Source organism: Artibeus jamaicensis, unplaced genomic scaffold, assembly GCF_021234435.1.
Source record: "Artibeus jamaicensis isolate MK-2021 breed Jamaican fruit bat unplaced genomic scaffold, CSHL_Jam_final contig_490, whole genome shotgun sequence".
In the NCBI taxonomy this organism is placed as follows: domain Eukaryota; kingdom Metazoa; phylum Chordata; class Mammalia; order Chiroptera; family Phyllostomidae; genus Artibeus; species Artibeus jamaicensis.
Window position 1 is genome coordinate 14,655,922 of NW_026521861.1, and position 15,577 is coordinate 14,671,498.

The following is a 15,577-nucleotide window of genomic DNA, read 5'->3' on the forward strand; positions in this document are numbered from 1 at the left end:
GCCTGTGAGCGGACCTTGGGAGCGGCGCGCTGCAGCGGCGGCTGCGGCGGAAGATGGCTGCGGCCGAGGTGGCGGATACCCAGCTGATGCTCGGAGTCGGGCTCATTGGTGAGGACGCAGGCGCTGGCTTCGCAGGCCCGAACCCCAGTTAGGCCCTCCATCTGGGTCCGGAGCGGGCCCTGCTCCCGCCGCCCGCGGAGGGCAGGGCGTGACCCCCTCCCTGTTGGGCCTGGGCGGAGGGCTGCGCGGCCCGGCCTCCTGGGCACTGAGGTTCCCCCAGCCTTTCCGCCGGCGGTCTCGCGTGGCGCCCGCGGGTCGGGCGGCGGGGCAGAGGGACCCCTCGGGCCTCGTAGGTTCAGGGAGAGGAGCTCCCGAGGCTGCTCCGGGGCAGCTGCTCGGGCGGGACTCTGGCCTGGCCGAGCACTGCTCTCGGGCGCCGCGGCAGCGAGGGGCAGGCCCGGGGCCCCTGGGAGGGTGGGGGAGCCGGGCCTGACTGCCGCCCGGCCCCCGACTGGTCCGGATCATGTGATCGAGCAGTTCGAGACTGGGCGGCCAGCTGCACCAGCCCCGGAGGCTGCGCATTTGTGCATGGATTATCTCCATTTAACTCTCCCCTCGGCTTCGGGGGGGGGGGGCGGGTGTTACCCGCCCACTTTAGTGGTCTGATGCCCACTTTACCGAGCAGCAGCTGGAGGCCTAGGGTGTCATTCGTGCACCGACGCACGCTGCAAAGTGGCGGCGCCAGGACTGGGACCCGTGCGGTCTAGCCCCAGAGCCCCAGCTTCGGCCTGTGGAGGACGACTGCCGCCTCGTGCGACAGGGCTCGTGAACGTAGCAGGGGGGGTTCCCTAATCACGTTGGGTGGGATCCCGAGGAATTCATGGATGAGAAAGTACGTCGGGACCTCCAGTTGGCCCAGAGCCTGTGAGCCTGGTGCAGTGTTTCGGGGCTGGGCGTTTCAAGGAACCATTCATTCGGTGCGCGACAGCGAGCACCGGGTTGCTTGAATGAACGCCTGTCGGGTCCGTGCGTGCCGTTGCTCTTCGAAAAAGTATTATTCCATTGAGATTTATACACACCCGTAGACACTATATCCCTAGTATACAAGAACATTGCTTGGGTTAAGAAAAACTGGCGAAATGTGCTGATTACTTTTCAGTATCTCCATGAGTGCCTTTATGTGGGAATGGCTTCGTGTATTCATCTTTTTTTCTTAAATCATTTGTTTAATTTTTCAATTACAGATGACATATATAATATTAGTTTCAGGTGTACACTCCAGTGGTTAGATACTATACAGCTTACTAAGTGTTCATCCTGATTAATCTTGTACCCATCAAACATTTCAGTGATTTTAAAACTGCTTCAAGGCAAAGCCTAAAGTAACTTAGGCATCTTAGTCCAGCCTGAAGTACTTCTGAATTAAGGCTGAGTTAAACTGTGACTTTAATTTTAAGAGCAAAGAAAAAAATGACTTGCAATTCTTTTTCATGTTAACCTGAAAAATAAAGGGATTTGCTTCAAAATAAGAGAAGAAGCGCTCCTTCTCTTTATGAAATAAGGAGGGCCAGGTGTTGGTAATTGATGGAGCTGAGGAACGTTTTATTCTCTCTCCTTTTTTTTTAAAGATTTTATTTATTTATCTCTAGTGGGGAAGGGAAGGAGAGAGGGAGCGAAATATCAATCTTTGGTTGCCTCTTATGCGTCCCCTGCTGGGAACTGGCCTGCAACCCAGGCATGTGCCCTGACTGTGAATGGAACTGTGATCCTTTGGTTCATAGGCCCGTGCTCAATCTACCGAGCTACACCAGCCAGGGCTTCTCTCTGTTTTTTTAAGGATTTTACTTATTTATTTCTAGAGAGAGAGGAAAAGAGGGAGAGAAACATCAATGTGTGGTTGCCTCTCACACGCCCCCTACTGGGGACCTTGCCTGCGACCCAGGCATGTGCCTGGACTGGGAATTGAACTGGTGACCCTTTGGTTCACAGGTGGGCACTCAATCCACAGAGCTACGCCAGTCAAGGCTCTCTGCCTTTCTTATAGACTTGACATTTTTCATAATAAGTTTTTTAAGTCTATAGATAAAAATCTAAATTTTTAAAGGATTTTATTTATTTATTTTTAGAGAGAGAATAAAGGAAGGAAACAGAGGGAGAGAAACAATGTTGTGCAAGAGAGAAACAGTTGACTCTCAACTGGCAGCAACCCAGGCATGTGCCCTGACTGGAAATCGAACCAGTGACTTTTCAGTTCGCAGGCTGGCGCTCAATCCATTGAGCCACACCAGCCAGGGCAAAATCTAGATCCTTAATGCTATATATGTAATAACTGTTTCTCTAAAATTTAGGCTATTTTTGCCTGGAGTTTTTATTACAAGTAGGTTGTTTCTGCTTTGTTATCAAGGTGTTTATTTTGATAAACTGTATATGTGATTGGATAACCTTTATTATCATCATCATTATTATTATTAAAATTTGAAATATAGAATTCGTACAATCGGTATGTGACAAGATTTTCTCAAGTGGCCTAAAATTCAAGGTCAGGAAGCTAGGTTATATGAGCAATAGAGGTAGGAGGGAATTAGGGGGTCTCACATGCTCTGGGTTGCTTTGTAAAATGGGATGTTAAAAGTGATTCCACTAAGTGCTTCTGAGTAACCAATCAATTCACTCCCTTGCTGCTGTTTGACATTCTCACAGTGACCATCTTTCCACCGTAGAAAAGGACACAAATGGAGAAGTTCTGTGGGTGTGGTGTTATCCTTCCACGACAGCTACTTTAAAGACCCTGCTACTGAGAAAATGCTGCCTTACAGATGAAAACAGACTCCTCCATCCCTTCGTCTTCGGTCAGTACAGAAGAACATGGTTTTATATCACGACAGTCGAAGTTCCGGATTCTTCAGTGTTGAAAAAGGTATGACTGTGTAAAGGTCAAAAAACCAAAAATATTTAAAGTGATGTAAGGTTATGTCAGTAAGTCTTTGCTTTAGATTTTATCATGCACAATTCACTTGAGAACATTAAATGTGGCTTTCACTGGGAGTGTTTCCTTTCGTGTTTTCCTCTCGTTAACCCTAATATTCGTGGCTGTGCCTCACATGGTTGACCTTGCGGCTGGTGGAGTGCAGCCGTCTTCAGGTTGTAGGGTCTGATGGAGTGGAAACCTAGAAGTAGTTTCAAAATGATGGCTCTTACCAGAAGTGCAAAGAAGGATTTTTTTCTATCATCAAAAACTATTTTAGAGGATGTAATTGTTCTTGACATAGTCAAGAAAACATTTTTTATTCATCTGTGGATAATAAGGCTGTACTAAGAATAGAAAGGATAATTAAGGAAACTCATGTATTCAGTAGGCTTTTTGCTGTGTCATGTGGTAGGGACAGGATCAGTGTCACAGGTCGAAAACCACTGTGTGGCCGTTCTGAGCGTCCCAATCCCAAACAACCAGCAGGATTTTCCAAAGAAAAGAGTGTTGGGGAGCAGCGGCTGAACATACTCCTGGCGTGTTCCTGAGTAGGAACTTCTTTTGCCTTTTCAGGGACAGTTTTGCAGCCAATAACTAACCAGACTGTAGGCAGCATAACCAAGACATCAGTGTAAACTTAAGGAGTTACATTTAGAAAAACAGGAAGGGAAGGAAGGCAACTATTTAGAAACTGTTAGGAGTTTAAGACAAAACAAGGATTGGTAATCAGAAAATGTAAATTTGCAAAAGAAAATAGTTTTCCATGCCATAAAATCTTTCATATATGTTCATTAAGTTTTTGCTGAAAAGTCTTGGTGTGTCCTCAGGTAGAGTTACTATGTTTTATACTACAGACTGCCAAATTACAGCAACAGTGATTTCAGATCTGTTTTTCAGATTTCAAATAGCAAGCTTTTAGATTTTACACTTCAAAATATGATTCTTAAAAATATATTTCTTAAATGATTGGCTTTTATAGAGTTCTAGATTTTGCCTCTTGTGAAAATAATAGGTATATGATTATCAGAAATTTATATTTATAAAATGAACGTGTAAATAAATGAAGCTTATTATAACAGCACACTTTAGCTTATATAGCAACCTATAGAGAATGAGCTATTTCAGGGACTGTATAATTTTTACTGTAAGAATTTTACTGAGATGTGTTCTTATTGTTTCCATCCTTCTATTTCATTAATGAAAAATAGTTGCTGTGTTGGTAGGTCTGATATAACATTTCTAGTTCTGCTTTGATGAGGTTAAGGGATTTTAAATGGAAGTTTACATTTTTTTATATTTGAAATGTTTTTGTTTTGAAAAAACTGAAAGTATTACATTCTTTTGTAGTAAATTCAATATATGTACAGTTACATAACATTTTTGTATGTGTGGATGTACATGTAAAAATATAAAACAATTGAGGAGTTGTTACATTTTGGTCTTTTTCTTTTAATGCTGTTATGTCTTGTGCAAGAGTTTGTTAGAATGGAGTAATAAAAATTAATTCTATTAAAGTATCTTTAAAAAGTTTACTTTTTTTGTTTCTTTTGGACAGGTGACTCATTTTTCTATTGTTCTGACCGCCAAAGATTTTAACCCAGAGAAATATGCCGCCTTCACTAGGATATTGTGTAGGTCTGTATGAAAACTATATTGAATGCTAATGTACACAAATGCAGATCTTAGTAGTTCCATAGCAGGTTTCTGTACTGAGGAAGGAGGTTTCAGCCCTTTGTCTCGCCATCTTAATCTTTACTGGCCCTGCAAAGACTGTTTTATAAAGAGGAACTTTCTCTTCTGCTTCAATGATGTTGCTCCTCTCATTTGGGAAAATGGCGGAGGGGAGGAGAAGCAGTTTGCACAACTGTTCTTCCTGGGGGTTTTGAGTCAGTTGCCGTTTTCGGTCTGGTTCTCATTTCCCATCCAGAAACTGCCTGGGCGAAGTGCTCAGTGAAGTGGTCAGCTGCTTCATGTGTGTCAGGGTCCCTGTGCGGGGGTCATTTGGGAGAAGTTCAGGAGCATTTTGAATTATGCAAAAACACAGGAAAACCTTTCTTAGCTGGAATGCTGAGAGGCTGACAAACTGATTCGTTGGTTAATTGTGATTCAAATAGACTCCGTTAGTTTCATCCCAGCTGTTTAAAAACTTTATCTAAAATATACCAGTGTACTCTCTTGCCTTGGTAAGTAAATCTAATGGACTTCATGAAATATTCTCATGTGGTAAGAATAGTGGCTTTTTGTATGATGAAGACTTTAGTGTTTGTTTGTTTTTAAATTAATGTTGTCTCTAGAAAGACTTGAAAGTCTAGTATGTACTACTCAGCTCTCAGGCTCACACCCAGGAAATCGTTTGGTGGGGGTGCTAATGAGGGGAGTTTTGTGCTTCCCACTCTAAGCCCAGTAAATGGTTTGCTTTTTGCCACTTTTATGTGCAACATGGCCTAGCATGTGAATACTGTCTCCTTACCTGACAGCTTCGGTTAGGTTGTAGTTTGACGAAATGAAGTCTTGCTGCTTTTGCAGCAGCTGTGATAAGAAAGACCTCTTGCCATCACAGGATATGTTCCAGGTGTGTGGCTCACTGTGGAACTGTCTGTTGATTGGTAGACATTGTCTTAATATGGTACTTAACACAGAGAGAGACTGCTGTTGCTGGGCGGGATGCTGTCCAGAAGCCGTGAACTCAGAACATTGCAGAGGTGGTCTCAAACAAACGCTGGACCCCCGTCTCATTTATTGGGTTAGGGCGAGGTGAGTTAACTAAAGTCACTGAAATGTTCCGGGGCCCAGAGGGAAGGTTGGTTTGGAACCCACTCCCTGACCAGGAGGGAGCCCGAGGGTTTCTCAGCTTCTGTGGTGCTGTGGTATTGGCGCATTCTGGGTTCTCTTCTGCCACAGCGCGAGGGAAGCCAGGACTCAGAGCTATTGCCAGCCGCCACCCAGGCCTCCCACCCCTTCGTGAGCTCTCGTGCTTGACCTTACATGTACTCGTGTATGCCCATGTACTCGGGTGCATGCATGCCTGTGTGTATGTGAACACACTTTCTCCCCATGAACACTTTTATGACCATTTTTTATCTTCAATTATATGCAATATTATATTAGTTTCGGGTGTACATTTTTTAAATACTGAAGAGATTGCTGTGGACGTGCCCCCTCCATTTCTAGTGAGAGAAGCAGGCAGGCATCCCTTCCCCAGCATGCCGCTCACAGAGCCGGGGAGGCCTGCACTGGGGGCGGTCGTTCAGGAGGGTCATTCCTTGTAAGGGACACAGGTCAGCTGCCATGACCCCCTTCCTCTTCGGCCCCTCAGCTAGTTAGTGGCCCTGGTAGAGAGCCAGGGTTTCGTGCACACTTGGAGTCAGTTGTCCAGGCCAGGTGTGGCAGCTTGTGGGTGACCATCTGAACACGTTCCCCTGGGTTGTGCTTCGTGGTTTTCCTATGGAGGAGTTTTGGGGGATTCTTTCCTCTGTTAGTCTCTTGTGGCTCACGGCTGTCATGTGGGAAGTCACCTTATTCTACTACCCTTCTTATATTTCTCTTCTCCGTTACTGTATATTGTTTCTATTTGATAATGGTAATGTTGTGTTTTGGGGTTTTGTTGGTGGTGGTGATAATGGAAGCACATAGTTAATTAAAAAATGTAAACAGTACAGAAGGGTGTGCAGTGAAAACTAAGTCTTTTTCCCTGTTCCCAGCCTCCAGTTTTACCTCCTGACCCCCCACCCCCAAGGCAGCTCCTGGGCCTGTTTTCTTTATATCCCGCTGAGATCTCTGCTGCGCACATAAGCATGTGGACCAGTTCATGGGCTTGACTGTGTTTTATAAATATGAGGGTGGACCGTAGTCATTATTCTCTGCCTTCTTTCTCAATTTGTGCATTGAAAAACTCTGATGATTGTCAAAATTTGGTAAGCAGTTAAAACACTTTTTTTCATTATCTTAATGAAACTTAATGTACAATAAGTATCATTTTCAAGTGATTTGTCTTAAACAATGATTTTATTTTCTTCCCAATTTTCTGTTCCTTCAGCTGCTGAAAGGGCCAAGTAGACCCAGTCCTGCTTTCCAAGCAGAATTTAGATTTAGTTACTCATAGGAAGAGATTTCAGGGGCAGAGATTGATTTCACATGCGAGCTATAAATGGAGCCAGTTTCCTGTCAGCATTTTCTGGAAGTTTTTAACTTGATGAATGTATCTAGTGTGCATTTATTGCCAGAAGCTTAAAGGAGTTGGAGTTCTTAATGATTTAAATACAGTGATCTCTGGAAACTCTGATAATAAATATAGGTTCTACAACTAATTACTGCTTTCTCTGTGAACAATGCATAAACCTCCTTTCTTGTCGAAGGAAATTCCAGCAATAAAACAGAGTTATGACTAAGAACCCCAGCTGTGATTGTAGGCATAAAAAGAGATAAGTATGCAATGTTCTTGAGAATGGGGGGGCCTCCGAAAGCCCGTAGTTCGTTCTCCCGCCTGCACAGACTGTAGCAGGCTTTCCCTGATAAGAAGAGAGAGCCAGCTTCAAAGAATTGTCAGAGATCTCTCAAGTGTTTTTTTTAACACATTTTAAAATTAAATCTTAAAATTATGTCATGAAAAAATTCAGGCATTCAGAAGTGTGTTAGCAAGTTGGCTTCAGTTCTTTAGAAAGTACCCGTGCTGAGCCTTGGTGCATTTCTCCACGGGGCTCACACGAAACAGAAGCATGATGGCTTTTCGTCCTTTGTTACAGAATATACCTGAAACACGGGAGCCCGGTTAAAATGATGGAGAGCTACATTGCAGTTCTCACGAAGGGGATATGCCAGAGTGACGAAAATGGCTCTTTCCTCAGCAAGGACTTTGGTGCCCGAAAGGCATACCTTGCAGGCTCTGTCAAAGGTAAAAAGAAAAGAGAAGAAACAAAAACCCATCCCAGGTGATTTTGTCCTGACAACAACAGAAATCCTGAAGCCAAGGACCATCTGTTAGTCGACTCGGATGGTCCATCTTTCCACATACATCATGTGCATGATACTTATTTTTTGTACAGGAGAGTTCTTCAGCTCCTCCACGTTTGTGTTTGATTTGAATTCTGTCATAGGAAAGCAGGCTTTTGTGGTGGTCTTTTCCAAAAAATCTGACTTTAAATACAGAAATGGTCTTTCTATAGCTAGAAAGTGAGCTGCACTTCACAGGGTCAGGTCTGCACTGACTTCCATAGTTTTCTTTCCTTCGATCTTAGCTGCTAACTCTCCCATCTGGAGAGTTCAAGCCCCTGACCCAGGCTCCTAGTCCAGCTGCTCTGGAGAATCCAAAATGACAGAGACAGCCCGGGGCCAAGCCACTGACTTCTGGGCCCTTAACAAAGGGAGGAGCGGGAACTCCAGGGTCAAAAGGACTAAGTAGTGACATGTAGGGGCATGGGGGGTGGTTAGTGAGCGATTTGTAAACTGTAAGGTTTTATGACACAGAAAGGTGCTGGTTCCCTTCATACCGCTTACTCCACTTTCTTGTGAGTCTGGCTTTATGCCTCCAGCATCATGAGTCTTTCGGGGGGGCAGGCGTAGGCAGCTGTGACACCCCTCCTGGGGAGCAGATGTGTCCACCAGATAGGATGCTTCTGTACTTCCAGTATTTACCCTTTGTGTTGAAAATGAGTTTGTACTCATATGAGAAGAACTATTTCCAATAGAAACTTTATTTCCTTCTTTAACATTTAATTCAGTAACATCATTTCTTTTGTTTTAAGACATCGTATCTCAGTTTGGAATGGAAACTGTTATCTTACACACGGCACTGATGCTCAAGAAAAGAATCGTCGTCTATCACCCCAAAATAGAAGCTGTCCAGGAGTTTACCAGGTATCCTCGCCGATCGTTAAGAAGTGTAAACTGTCGGCAGCCAGTTTGGAGCGGTTGGTGTTACTATACACCCTGGTTGCACATTTGGTGGAAAAAGAGTGTGTTAGACTGGAGGTGAAGTACCATTTTTGTCTAATGGTCCAGTTTATTTATTTACTTATTTTTTAAATGTACATTCTTTTTTAAAGTTTTGGTTTTGGAGAGGGGGCTGGAGGGGTAAAGAGAGGAGAGAAACACCGAGCGGTTGCCTTGCCTTCCGTACGTGCCGCAGCCTGGGCGTCAAACTGCAGCCCAGACATGTGCTCTGACCGGGAGTGAGGCTGCGACCTTGTGGTTTGTCAGATGACACCCGTCCAACTGAGCCACACTGGCTGGGGCTAATGGTCCGGTTTATATTTAGCAATTCAAGGTCACTGAATTTGGACAGATTCTTTAAATTTAGAAGTATGAATAGTTCAGAGTAAAAAATATTTTAGGTGCCCTGGCTCGTGTGGCTCAGTGGATTGAGTGCTGGCCTGGGAACCAAGGGGTCGCTGGTTTGGTTCCCAGTCAGGGCACAGGCCTGGTGTGTGGGTTCAGTCCCAGTCAGGGCACATATGAGAGGCAACCAATTGATACTTCTCTCTCACATTGAGGTTTACCTCTCTTTCTCCTTCCCTTCTCTCTAAAAATAAATAAAGAAATAAAATCTTTTTTTAAATTCTGAGAAGACAATTTATGTGTTCTGTGAGCACATAAAGGGTACTGATATTCCAAGCCTGTCTTTTTATCTGTAAAATGAAGATCATACTGATCTTATAAGCTTATTTTTAGGATTGGAAATAATTTGTGTACAGTTCTCAGCTGGTACCTCACCCACAGTGTGCACTTGAGGACTAACTGTTGTTGTGATATAGTGATCACCTCAGCCCTCACACGAAAGGGCCAGCACTTCTGCTGGCTCACTCCGGCTCACTCTGGCTCCCAAACCCTGTGCTTTTCTGCCCCATCGTCCTTTCCTTCTGCGTTTATGCCACTAACACTAAGGCGCGCAGAGCTCTGAGATATGTAACAAGGCATCCGGGGGATCACAAAACCACAGATAAATTCATCACGCCTTCTTGGAATAGCCATTTTACTGGAAGGTGTTTTTTTTTTTTTAATATATATATTAGAGGAAACGTATTTTGTATAAATAAGCACAAAGTGGTTTACAAGTCTGACCGGAATTAACTATGAAATGAGAGGCTTCAACCATATTTTTATGCATATGGTGCCGTCCTTAAACTCAGGCTCCCTCCCCGTGACGGTCTGCGTGACGGGGTGGTTTGGAGGGAACCTGAGCAGTGGCTCTCTCTGCCACCGTGGAGATCTTTTGACCTCAAGCTTTGAGTAGCTAATATGGCACCAAAAGCAGAGTTTTAAACGTTGCATTACTTTCGTTTGAAGTCTGGAGGTGTTAGCCCTTTTATGGCTGGTTCTTCCCTCCACCCGTGGTAGCCAGTTTCCTTCTGGAAGAAGTGGGAAGAGCTCAGGGGCAAGCCAGCGGCCGGTGTGTTCTCGCTTTGCTTCCGCAGGACGCTGCCTGCCCTGGTGTGGCATCGACAGGACTGGACCATAGTGCACTCGTACGTGCACCTGGATGCCGACGAGCTGGAAGCCCTGCAGACGTGCACAGGTAGACCCGGGGTCCCGGGGCAGGCGCTGGCCTTCTCTCGGGCTGCTGTTCGGTTCTTTCATTTGTTTTTTTGTTTGTTTGTTCTGTGCAGTTTTGTGCGTGTGCATTTCTAAGGAGAGTACTGACCGGTTCTTACTTTCGTAAATGGAACCAATTTTTGCCCCCTTTAAAACCTTTAATTTAGAAGAAAATTGGGTAAAATACACTTAACAAAATTCATCATCTTAATCATCTTAAGTGTGTAGGTCAGTGGCATTAAGTTCATTAACAGGTAGCCATCACCAAAACACAACTTATTTTTCACTTGTAAAGTTCTCATCTTAAAGTTTTCTTATTAGTGATTATTTTTTTTATTGATTTTGAGAGAGAGGGGAAGGGAAGGAGGATGAGGGAAAGACACATCTGTCCATTGTCTCTCATTTGCACTCTAGCAGGAGACTGGGCCTGCAACCCAGGCGTGTGCCCTGATCAGGAATTGAACCAGTGACCTTTCCCTTTGCAGGGTAATAACTAACGCAGCCACCTGGTCAGGGCTCAGTGATTTGATTTACAGTTTAATTTGAGCCATGGCATACTTTTCCTTAAAAAATTATTTTAAAATGATGGTTTTATACTTATATAATAATTGTTAATAATAAGATTCTGGGAATAATTTAATAATATAGTATTACCTATGTCTAAAGTAATCCTAACTTTGTAGTGCCATCATTTTTTGTTTAAGTTTCTTTAGATTTAAGGTTAAAATGTCCTTTATACATTTTTAGTCTTTTTTTAAAAGACTTAATTTATTTACTTTTTTAGAGAGAGGGGAATGGGGGAAGAAAGAGAGGGAGAGGAACACCGATCGGTTGCACACCCTGCAACTGGGGACCTGGCCTGTGACCCAGGCTTATGCCCTGACTGGGAACCCAATCGGTGACTTTTTGGTTTGCGGGCCGGCACTCAATCCACTGAGCCACACCAGCCAGCACTGATTGATTTTTCTATACTCAGCATGTGAACCTATTGCTGGTCTATATGCTTCAAAAGTCTCTGAGTTTGTGAATTTTTTTCATTATCGTGGTATCTTTTGAGGACTAAGAATCTTAATGTGCTGAGATTTTTTTAGCTGTTACGATTTTACTTCTTATATTTTGTTTAAGAAACATCTCTATACCAAGGTTAGAAAGATATTCTATATTTTTTGTGTAAATTTAAAAGTTTTTTTCTTCTTCATTTAAGTCTTTAATCTTCAGGGAATTGCTTTTTTTTCTTGGTGGTGGTGTGCAAGTTTGGGAGCTGATTTTGTTTTTCCCCATTAAATAGCCAATGGTCCGGGGAGGTACCCCCTGGCCCAGTAGTCAGTAGTGGCATTTACGTTCCGTATCACGTTTCCTCACATGAGGGAGTCGGTGTCTGGGTGCCCTGTGCTAAGTGGTTCGTTCTGTTGCAGTTGCTTTTAAATGTCCTCATCTGGTAAAGTAAAGTTTTAGTAATGATACATTGGCCCTCAAAAAAATAATTTTTTTATTGTACCACTCTGTGAAATCCAAAAAGTCTGGGAATCACTTTCTTAACACCAATTCCAAAGGTCTGCTAATTCCGGAGTTGCCTGATTCCTTTACCACTTCTGATACCAGCCCTGAATTTGGGGAGAGATGATGCTGTTTCTACCTACTGTCCCTGAGAAACACGGGCATTTGGCTATGATTTCTTGGAGACAAGGCTCTAAAGGGGGAACGCTGATCAAGAGCATCCTTGCTCTCTCGTGCCTCATCGGTCATTTTTGCCCCTAAAGCAACAGCTGAAAAGTAAAGGCTTTTCCTTCAGCCTCCTTCCTTGACACTGAAGTCTGGCTTTGGAATCTTTTGAGTGTGTGAGTTTCTTTGGGCAATTGACAATCAAGTAGCCTTAATGAATGCCACAGCTAATGTACCCTGAACAAGTAAAACGGTGGAAAAAAGCAGCTTTTAGACTCAATTCTCATTTGATATGTTCACAATAGGATTTCTTCATATTTTGGTCACATTGGTCCTCTTTGTGATGCAGGTTATGTTGCCGGATTTGTGGACTTGGACGTGAGCAATAGACCGGACCTCTATGACGTGTTTGTGAATCTGGCAGACAGTGAGATTACCATTGCTCCACTTGCAAAAGGTTGGTTCTCTGGTCTGTTCTGTTGTTAATACGAGACATGAGCAAGCCTTGCAACTGTTTTTTAGGCTGATTCTCCAAAACCAGTATTTGAGGGCCTTCTTACCCTGCTGTGCTGAAGCTGGAGGGATTTTTTTTAAAGATATTATTTATTTATTTCTAGACAGAAGGGAAGGGAGGGTGAAAGAGAGGGAGAGAAATATCGATGTGCGGTTGCCTCTCATGTGCCCCCTACTGGGGACCTGGCCCACAACCCAGGCATGAGCCCTGACTGGGAATCAAACCAGTGACCCTGTGGCTGGCACTCAGTCCACTGAGCTACATCAGCCAGGGCCGGAGGGATTTTTTTTGTGCTGGAAACACAGCATTTATTCTTATAGGCCTAGCCACGTTAGTAATACATCCTGGATGCTCTTGCTGTACAATATGTTAATAAGATGGTCTGTTCATTTGTTTCTCCACTTTCTATTAAAGAAGGTTCATTAGTTATCTATTGCTGAAAAAAAGATCACTTCCAAACTTAGTGATTCAAAACAACAGTATTTATTATCTGGCTATTTTGGTGGGCCAGGAATTCAGGACTGGCTCAGCATCTCTCCGGAGGTTTCGGCCAACATAGTGCCAGGGCTGCCATTGTCCGAAGGCCCCAATGGGCTGGAGGCCCCGCTGCCCAGCTAACCCACGTGGCTGAAGGCAGGAGCCCTCAGCCCACGGGCCTCTCCATAGGGCAGCGTGAGCGTTCCCGTGACTGACAGCGGGCTTCCCTGGGAGTGAGTGATTTGAGAAGTGGAGAGGAGATAACATACCTTTATGCCCGGGTGGCCACCCTTTGGGCGTCTCTGGGCCACAGTGGAAGAAGAGGAGTTGTCTTGGGCCACACTTTAAGCACACAAACACTAACGAAAACTGATGAACAAAAAAAAGGTTTTAAGTAAATTTATGATTTTGTGTAGGGCCACATGTGGCCCGTGGGCTATGGGTTGGACACTCCTGCTTATGGCCTGGTCGCAGAAGTCATATACCATCACCTCCTCCAAAGTCTGCGTGTGAAGAGCAAGCCATTAAGTCTGGGCTGCACTTAAGGGAGAGGAGCTAGGCTCCACCTCCCGAAGGAAGCAGCGTTAAAGAGTGGGTAGACATTTGTCACTGCACCAGGGGTGGCTGTGACAAAGTGGGGAGAACTGAGTGCTGGCCAAGCAGGGGTTTCTGTTACAGACTCTCCGATGAGATGTTGTCCAGTAACTCCAGATGGACAGAATCAGAACTAGTTCAACTCCAGACGGACAGAACCAGAACTAGTTTGCTTTGTTTCATTCCAAAGCGACAAACATCATGCATGTTCACGGTGAAAAATTCAAAATAGGAAATCACCTGCTCCCTTTTGTGAAGCAAAGGTGATGGAAAACCATCTGCAGCCACTGAAATTGCTGAGAGGGCGGCCATTTCCTTGCTGCTGTCTCTTCTTCTGAGCGTGTGCAGTGAGTGGGCTCGTCCCAGTGGGCAGCACTGGCGCTCGTGCCCTGAAGTGACACACAGAAATTCCTGCTAATCTCCTTGCTGCAGGAAGAGCAGTGTACGAGGGGGGCCCAAAGAAACCGGAATTTAGAAACAACTGTGTGTGTATTCTTACATGTTTAAACGTCAGTCACCTTCAAAAGGACTCTCCATTTGATGCAGTACACCTTTCGAGATGTTTTTCCCTCTGCTCAAAATCATTTTTGAACTCATCGATTTTGATGCCTTCTAGTGCTTTTGCTGTTTTTTGTTTCATTTCTTCAACATTGGCAAAACATTTCCCTTTGAGGACTTTTTTCATCAGGGGAAACAAAAAAAAGTTGCTCAGGGCAGGATCTGGTCAACAGGGAGGATGAGGCACAGGGGTCATGCCATCCTTGGTCAAAACTGCTGAACACTTAGCGCAGTGTGGGCAGGTGCACTCACAAACTGCCCATCGTGAAATGGGCAAATGTGCTGAATCTTAAAAAAAAATTCACTGAAGCCGAATACAGCCTCTCATAACAACGCCAGCTGGTACACTGATACAGATGGGTTCCTAGAACACTCACCCAGTAAGGGAAGCCTGTACTACAAGGGGTCTGCCCTCCAAAAGATAATTCTGTTTTTTGGGGGATCCCCCCTCATATATAATTAATGCAACTTGGGTTGTTTCCTTTGCTCGTTTCTAAGGGCCTTTGTACACTGAACGTTCAGCCAGCTTCTGCAGAACTAACAGGAGACACTTCTTTCACAATCTTCCCACCAGGAAGATAGACTTGAATTCTTAACTCTAAAGACCTGGACAGGAAAGTCAGGCTTTTGGCTTAAACTCACAACTTATTTGTAGTCAGAAGCTTTCATGAAGTGTCGTCTAGAAGAAAAATTAAAATTCTTATCAGGCAAGTGTGAAGGGAAAATTTGGTTTGATAGTGGTGTGTTTTATTTGGACATGAAGTATATCTAATCAGTATTATGTCTTCCTTACCTCCTAGCATCTCATCATGTTTGTGTTTAGCAATAAGATGTAAGTGTGGTGGGTTATCAGTTGGGTTTTGATAACTCCCTCTATGATCTTTCAGGTTTTAGTTAGATGGCATGGTTCTTTTTTACTGTGTGAACTTCTAAATATTCACACAACATATTCTTCATCTCACCAGAGGCCATGACAATGGGCAAACTGCACAAAGAAATTGGCCAGCTAATTGTCCAGTCTGCAGAAGATCCAGAGAAATCTGACAGCCAAGTTATACAGGTAGGTCCTTAACCTGCCAGCTTAGTCCTGAACTAGTGTCGCTGGGCTGTATGTGAGGAGCTGCGTGTTGTCTGCACTGCACATGACACAGGGAAGTGACTGGGAGAGGCCAGCAGGCTCTCGCTCATGAGAGTTTGCAGATGGACCTGCTGGAAGTGAGCAGCGGGCGCTGCTGTGGCCACTCAGGGGTGCGGCTCTGAGGACAAGAAAGTATGGG

The 15,577-nt window shown here is 44.3% G+C and overlaps 1 protein-coding gene across 2 annotated transcripts in view; it reads left to right on the plus strand.

Moving 5' to 3' along the window:
• The window catches only part of DENND10 (DENN domain containing 10), a 19,223-nt gene continuing 3,646 nt past the window's right edge, over positions 1–15,577 (plus strand). The window contains exons 1-8 of one of the 2 annotated variants that reach the window (XM_037132858.2): positions 1–108; positions 2,721–2,917; positions 4,524–4,603; positions 7,711–7,859; positions 8,710–8,821; positions 10,378–10,478; positions 12,507–12,614; positions 15,266–15,360. In XM_037132858.2, the coding sequence (XP_036988753.2) occupies positions 54–108; positions 2,721–2,917; positions 4,524–4,603; positions 7,711–7,859; positions 8,710–8,821; positions 10,378–10,478; positions 12,507–12,614; positions 15,266–15,360 (897 nt within the window). In that variant the 5' untranslated portion in view covers positions 1–53. Of the gene's footprint in view, positions 109–2,720; positions 2,918–4,523; positions 4,604–7,710; positions 7,860–8,709; positions 8,822–10,377; positions 10,479–12,506; positions 12,615–15,265; positions 15,361–15,577 lie in introns of those variants that run through there. The other variant, XM_037132860.2, reaches the window with a different exon arrangement.